Source organism: Gavialis gangeticus, unplaced genomic scaffold (genome assembly GCF_001723915.1).
Source record: "Gavialis gangeticus isolate Ggan-Ray unplaced genomic scaffold, GavGan_comp1, whole genome shotgun sequence".
Lineage (NCBI taxonomy): Eukaryota > Metazoa > Chordata > Crocodylia > Gavialidae > Gavialis > Gavialis gangeticus.
This window is the reverse complement of record NW_017729001.1, coordinates 4,529,371-4,536,870: the sequence shown is the minus strand read 5'-3', so window position 1 is coordinate 4,536,870 and position 7,500 is coordinate 4,529,371. Positions and strand designations below refer to the sequence as shown.

Below are 7,500 nucleotides of genomic sequence, written 5' to 3'. Positions count from 1 at the left end.
GACAAAGCCTTGGCCGGAACGATCTAGGGTGGTGGTTCTGCTTTGAGCAGGGGGGGTGGGGAGCTAGATGACTTCCTGAGGTCCCTTCCAGCCCTCATTTCTATCTTTCATGCTCTGGAAGTGCAGTCACAGGGATTCAATCAACACAGAAGGGGAATATAACTTTTTCTTTCCAGCCTTTAAAAGCCCCAGGTCCGGTCTTCTATGAGGCTTGACCAGAGGCTTGAAATCAATTCCTATTTCATCCAAAGCAGTGACCTAACTCCCTAGTTTTTTAGCCATTTTGGATCCATTTGATTTTGGCAAGTCCTCAAACTGTGACCACAGTGTTTAAGCCTTAGGCAACCAGTGTCTCTTAGAGGACAGCTCTGCAGCTGGGGTGCTGTGGGTGCTTAGATACACAGTTGACAGCCCAGAGGTTGCAAGGCCATAGCAAAAGTGTTTTTAGTATGACCTGTGAGATTCCAACAAATTGGTGAATTCTGCTAAATACCTTGTCAAAAGGACACAAAAAAGGAAGGAAGAGGACAGCTTAGAAGAAAGGAGTTGTCAGTCTATGTATCCCCTCTACTGCATCTGCAATCCTCACTAGCTTAATTGACTTCTTGCGCAGTTTAAACCATAAACAGCAGCAGCAGGTGGCACCAAGTAAACTTCCCCATGGCAGTTTCTTGTCCCCAGGAAGCTTTCCTATCAGGTGAGCTTGTGCCAAGCAATCTTATCCCAATTTCTGATCAGAATCATTCCGCTGAACACTGAAGGATGCCCACTGAGCTGGTTCCATGCTTGCTGTGATGCCAGGTTTTAAATAAACCATTAGTCTGGGAAAAGAGGCAGACTGTAACGATGTGAGAACTGGTGCGTGATCTATTCAGATTAGCAAATAAGAGATTTGGTCTGATGCTGTGTGGAAAAGACTCCTGCCCCATGAGAGGAAAGCTCATTTGGAATGGGTTGGGTTGCTAGAACTATTTTACTGGAGTTTACAGGAAGGGAGAGGTTCATTTGGAAACAAGCTGAAATCTTCCTGACAAATTGCAAACTGTTCATCATATTAAGGTGATCAGGGAACATAATTTAGGATAGTATCAATGCTTTCTATGTTGAATCCAGTATAGCTGTGGCACTTTCTCCACCACCGTGTGGAAAGTGCAATGTGAAAAATGAAGTTAGGATTTGTTTATCCAGCTAGACCAGGGCTCTGACTCCATCCTGAGTGTATCTTCTGCTTCATAGGAAAGCAAACCCCTGATCCCAGCAGTGCTTCTTCTTGTGCAATAATAATGTACATGAATCGTCTTCCCAAAGGGCTGAAGTGAGCATGCTGAAGCAAGGCATTCAATGCCATTAGTTCTATCTCTGGCCTTGCAGTGGCAGGACACTGGTAATGCAATTGCCCCCCTTTACCTGCAGCAATTTTGGGTGTTCCTGGTGTTGTGAGGCAATGTGCCTGCTAGTTGTGGAACACAGTTCTTTGTGTAATTTTAAGAGCAGATTAGACAAACACTTGGGTGATCTAGTAGCTAGGCCACAAGGGAAGGGCAGGATCCAAACCACAGACCAAGTCAGGGGGTCAGGAATCAGAGATCAAATTGCCAGATCCAAGGAGAAATCCAGGGACAGAGTCCAAGTCAGTACCCAAGTCAAGGTTTAGGAGACAGAAGCTGATGTTGTCACCAGGACAAACCATGAGACAGAGCTGAAGGCAGGGTACATCAAGAGACAGAGGCAAGTCAGGGTGTGCCAAGGTTCAGAGCTGGAGTCAGAATCAGGGCAAACTAAGAGTTGGAGACCAAGTTCCCAGCTACAAGGGGAATAGCCAAAAAGCCAGAATCTAGGAATACAGCCAAGCATGTCAAATACCAGGGAACGTAAGAGTCAGAGAGGCTTAGAGAATAGACCTTCAGTGGAACTAAATTGGGATGCTGCTCTGTAGCAGCCAATCCAGAGGCCCAGACAATGGCCAGATGCTTCATTAGCTGGCATATGGCTGCCAGTCAGAGCCCCTAGGCAGGTGTGGCCAACTAGGCAATAAGCCCAGGCTGAGCTGCCTGTTAGGGTCCCTGACAGATGATTTAGACAGGGATGATCCTGCCTTGAGCAGGGAGTTGGATGATGACCTCCAGAGGTCCTTTCCAGCCCTACTATTCTACATTTCTATGATTACTTGTCAAGTAAGGTAGGATCAACATGTCATAAATACCATCTTTCTCAAAGATCCAGTCTCCAGTTGAGGCTGGCCAGATTGTCCTTACTTTTCACCATCCTTTCTTGAAAAAAGAAATTCAGACCACAATTGAGGCATATGTTTTAACAGGGAAGGTGATTTACTACTGGAACAACTCATCAAGAGTTGGGTGGGGGATACCTGTAGCATTAGCAATTTTTAAATCAAGGCTGGATGTCCTTCTAAAGATACACTACTGTTCACACACACAAATTAATTCAGCAAATCTTGTGGCCTGTGTTATGCAAGTCAGAGTAGGTGATGATCACAATGGTCCATGTAATATATGACTCTTAAGGTTTCTTTTAAGGCTAGTTGTATGCTAGAAAGTTGCGCTGGCATTAGGTGCTTATTTTGGCACGGCCTGACAAGTCTCACTTGAGCTACAGCACTTCTGATCAGATCAGTTCCTCATTGATCCTTTCCACTAGTTTTCCACATAAGGTTTTTATTCTCCCCTGTGTTTCCTTTTGACATGGATGCTTTTCTACGGATTATTACGCTCGGCTGCACTGGAATTGCTTTTAATCTTTCCAGTACCTGGACATGTGGCAGCAGGCAGTGTGTAAATCTATCAAGCAAACCCAGCCCCAAAGTTTAATTTGATGACTTTCAGCAAGCAAAGCCTGTAGACAGAATACACATGCCATAAACAGTATTTTGCTTGTTCCAAATGTACTAACCATTAATGTCAGAGTCCATTAATATCTGACTGGGGAATAGCTACAATATAGAGTAATGAACAAGACCCCAGAAAGGATTAAATGTATCCAGCTGGCTCCCTAAGGAATCTAGGCAATAAAACAAAAAACATCCAGGTTCCACATGATGAGATCTTCATGAGGTTGGGAAAGCCCATGTCAAACCATTAGGGTGCTATGTAATGACCTATATTGAATGGTAACAAATGTCCCTGTTACTTAATATGTGCTCATCCAACTCCATGGTGCTGACAATGCAATTAAATAGCTACTCAGGTGTATGTGCTTGGCTTGTGACTTAAGAGATACGCTATTAGCTCCACTTGCTTTTAAAAAGAAGGAGTTATAAGGGGAAATGAAGATTTAGTGCCGGTGAGACAAAGGACCTCAAGGGACAACTCGACTCTTATGAACATACTACAGTATTCTACAGTAATTTCTGCAAACATTGTCATATTGCCAGTGTTATTCTGCTGTGATTTCGGGGCCATGAATGCAGAACATAACAGCATTGTTTAAGACAGGGGTGTCAAACATATGACCTGTGGGCCAGATCCAGCCTGCAGAGCTGTTTCCTTCAGCCTACAAGACTCTTTTTAAAAAATATATATAGATATAGATATCGATATATAACTGTACATCTAACAACCTGTCTTGTGACCACCATAGTTCATTTGACAGTCCAAGAACACACTCCTACAGTTACATCATTCTTAGTCCTGTTGCAAAGACCACACCATGTTCCCATGTACCCATCACAATTATGCAAAGGACTACCTCAGTCCACTCCCCACTCTCACATCCCCCTCCTGTTTTTCAGTCCTTTCGTTTTTTGTTGTATTCATCATTGTCATTGTCATCATCCTTGTTTCATAGATTCATAGATGCTAGGGTCAGAAGGGACATGAACAGATCATCAAGTCCGACCCCCTGCCTAGGCAGGAAAGAGTGCTGGGGTCAGATGATCCCAGCCAGATGCCTATCCAGCCTTCTCTTAAAGACCCCCAAAGTAGGGGAGAGCACTACCTCCCTTGGAAGCCCATTCCAAATTTTGGCCACCATTCAAATTTTGACTACCATGAAGAAGTTTTTTCTGATGTCTAGCCTAAATCTGCTTTCTGTCAGTTTGTGACCATTGTTCCTTGTTACCCCAAGAGGCGCCCTGGTGAACAGAGTGTCTCCAATCCCTTGCTGCATCCCCCTAATTAATTTGTAGGCAGCCACAAGATCACCTCTCAGCCTCCTCTTGTGGAGGCTGAAGAGGTCCAAGTCCCTCAGCCTCTCCTCATAGGACTTGTCCGATAAGCCCCTAACCATATGAGTGGCCCTCCTCTGGACCCTCTCAAGTCTATCAACATCCTTCTTGAAGTACAGCACTCAAAACTGTTGTTGCTGTCTTCAGATGGCTCACCTATGAAAAGTCTATGCCAGTCCCCTCTCTTCCATATTATGTCCACCATCTCTTTCCCATCCTCTTCTACCATCTCTCCTGTAGTAGCACTACATCTCATTCAGGCACACTCTAATACAGTCCTTGATTGGTATGTTTGTGTGCCTGTTTTTGAACAAGTTCCTGATCTTCCTTACCCTCCTTGCTGCACAACAAAAAATATTTTTACACCTCCCTGCCTGCCATCTGACACCACCAGGGAAGAAATCCTGCTTGATGTACACAACAGAGCAAGCTCACAAAGAGACTCATAGACCCAGAGGGACAGTTTTCCAGCTTCTGCTTCCTCTGTGCAAAAATAAAGTTTTTTTTCCTACATGTGGGGACTTTTTACCATCTTGAACTTTCCCTGAGCCTGATGAAGGGTGCATGAGCCCTAAAGTTTGCAGAAAAAGAGATCTTTTTTTTTTTTTTTTTGCAATTTCTCAGTTGGTCTAATAAAAGGTATCATTTTGGAACCAAGAGGTCTAGATTTTTGCATGATCTTTCAAAAGGCATTTCTGAAGCTGAATTGGTTGAAGTGGACTGTCAGGGCCTCTTTGCTGCTTAGTCAAGTGTCCGTACAGAACCACCTCTCTGGTCAGTTTTATGAGACCTGTCATCACCAGGTAGAGTACGCCAACTCTCTTCCACACCTCGTTGACATATGGGCAGTGCCAGAGGAGGCAGTCAATTGTTTCTACCTCCCACTAGCAGGATTGCTTGGGGTAGTTGGATGGGCCTCTGCCCCATGCTGTTTTTCCATGCTTGCATGAGGACTGCTCAGTAGGCTACACAAGTCTACACAGGGCTCTGAGTGGGCTAGGAATTACAGCAGCAAGGCCTGTTGCAGAATTCAAGGCTACAGGGCTCCACTGAGCACGGCTGTCAGCAGCAGAGGGGTGAACAAGGACAGTGGTGACCCAGGGCTGTTTGTCCCTCTGCCATTTGCCCTACCGCTGCCCAGCCCACTGCTGCCACCCAGCCACTGCCAGGTCCAGATCCAGCCCATGAGGAGCTCTGCAGAGCAGTCTAGATCTGGTGTGGAGGATAAAGGGGGTGAGTTTGATATCCCTAGTTTAAAGTAAGAGATGGAACAGGTGCTGCTTCTCTATCTCAGTTGCTGCCTTATTTTACTTCTTCAATGAAGCTCATAGACACTGTGGCTCTCAGAGCACAGGGTGGTCTGGCTGCTCAAATCCAGCTGGAACATTGGCTGTTGGCCCCCCTCATCTTCGCAAGCTACCATTTAAAGATGATTGTTGGAGTCCTTTTCTCTGTATTGTGGAATACAGGCATGATGTTCAGGCACCCAGTAGGACAGCCCTGCTGTAATCTTCTCTGCATGACAGAAGAGTTCCTTCTTCCCTCCACCCCTCTCTCCCAGGGGCAAGGAACCATAGCAAATTGTGTTTGACTTTCCTGTTAAGCCCTGGGGCTCCCTTCTAGGGAAAGAGCGGGAGTAAGTGAGGGAGACAGAAGCAGGAAAAGAGAAATTTCTGCATGGACATACCAGCATCCAACATCCATGCCGTTACCTACACTTCCAAAGCCTCTCCTGCCAGGTAGCTGGAGTGGGCAGACCTATTCTCTGACTGGTGCCATCCCTGATCTCTATCATTTTGGACTTGGATTCACAGGAATCCAAGGCACTCAGGCACACACGTGGCTTAAGATCTCTGAAAATCCCAGCTTTATTTCATTCCTAAGGTATCCAAAAGCATACAGCGCATCTTATATACAAAGCAATGTGTTCCCTGCCATGGAGAACTGAGATCCAAGTTCTGACCAGTACCAGTGACAAACAACAGGGAAGAAATGAGGGAACAAAAGGAGGAAATATGCAGCAGAGCCATCAGGCTTGTACTCAGGTCTGGTATACGCAGCATGTGATGGTTCAATTAGTTTATTATTGTAAAAAAAAAAAATCACTCTGTTATGCCCCTCATCTTAAAAATTAGCAGTCAGCAGCAGCATCTTCTTTTCTAGACTGAGAAAGTGAAAAAAAAAAATCTTGGCAAAGTTGAAGCCAATTCACACAAGATCGTCCCTTTATGAAATTCCATTATGTAAATTTCCTGCTGTGAATGAGGTGCATTGTTTGGCAACCAAAGCCCTTTGGTACCAAGTTTTTTGTTTAACTTGAAATCCTTATTATATTTTCCTACTCCATATGAAGCACCCTGCTGTAGTTAACTCAACACTTACACATCCTCACAGCTGCTAATGAAAGCAGAAGCCAGCAGATGCATTATTTAACTCTCTGTATTCTGCTGCGGTGGGCATGAGTTGGCATTTTTGTTAACATTTCCTTGAAATCCCTCCTCTGCCAAAACACTGATTTTTTTTTTTTTAAAGATTTTATTTAAACTTTTAACACAAAAGGGAAAACACCTCTAGGTAATAAATTTGGAGCTAGAGGATCTTAATAGCAAAGGCAACGCTGTCACAGTTGCACACGAACTGCTGCTTCCTTTATGTCTGATGCAAAAGAAGAATTTCAGAGCAGAAAAAAAGTCACCTTTGAATGACACCAGGTCTGGAGGGAAATTTAGGCGCAGGATGCACACACACCACTTAACGGAGGTTACAGCGGGAGTTACTTTCCACCCAACGTGCACCTGTCACGACTGTTTTTTTAAAGCAGGAGGTTCATGGCAGATTTTCCAGCCAAGTGAAAGGAGGGAAAAAGAAGCGATATACTCGAGGGGACCCAGCAGGGCAGGGTAGCAGGAGAGCAGCAAAAGCCAAGTGAAGGGCCTGGCATGCAGCGAGCTGAGCAGGTCTCAGCACAGCCCACTGTGGCAGACCTTCCCACCCCATACAGCCGGGGCTGAAGGCCTAGACTAGGCCAGGAGGAGGGGGCTGCCTCGGGCGCTTGCCCCCTCCCACCCAGGCCTGCCCAGGCTGCAGGGCTTGCTCCGCCCCCTGCGCCCGTGTGCGTCCGGAAACTGCCGAGCGCCGGCCGCGCCGGCCGAGCCCGCGGAGGCGGAAACACCCGAGAAGCCCCTAAACGGGCGCGGCGCCGGAAAGGCCCGAGCGTCCCCGAAGCTACTCGGGAGCGAGTCCGGCCCCACCCCGCGCGGCGGCTTCCGCGGGCAGCCGCCTCGGACATGGCCTCGTTCTTAGTGAGTGCGGGGCCG

At 46.3% G+C, this 7,500-nt stretch overlaps 1 protein-coding gene across 1 annotated transcript in view; it reads left to right on the top strand.

Moving 5' to 3' along the window:
- The first annotated feature begins 7,316 nt into the window (after positions 1–7,316).
- LOC109290293 overlaps positions 7,317–7,500 on the top strand; it is a 55,148-nt gene continuing 54,964 nt past the window's right edge. Inside the window, exon 1 of the mRNA XM_019506718.1 lies at positions 7,317–7,485. Coding sequence (XP_019362263.1) covers positions 7,471–7,485 — 15 coding nt within the window. The 5' untranslated portion in view covers positions 7,317–7,470. The remainder of the gene's footprint in view (positions 7,486–7,500) is intronic.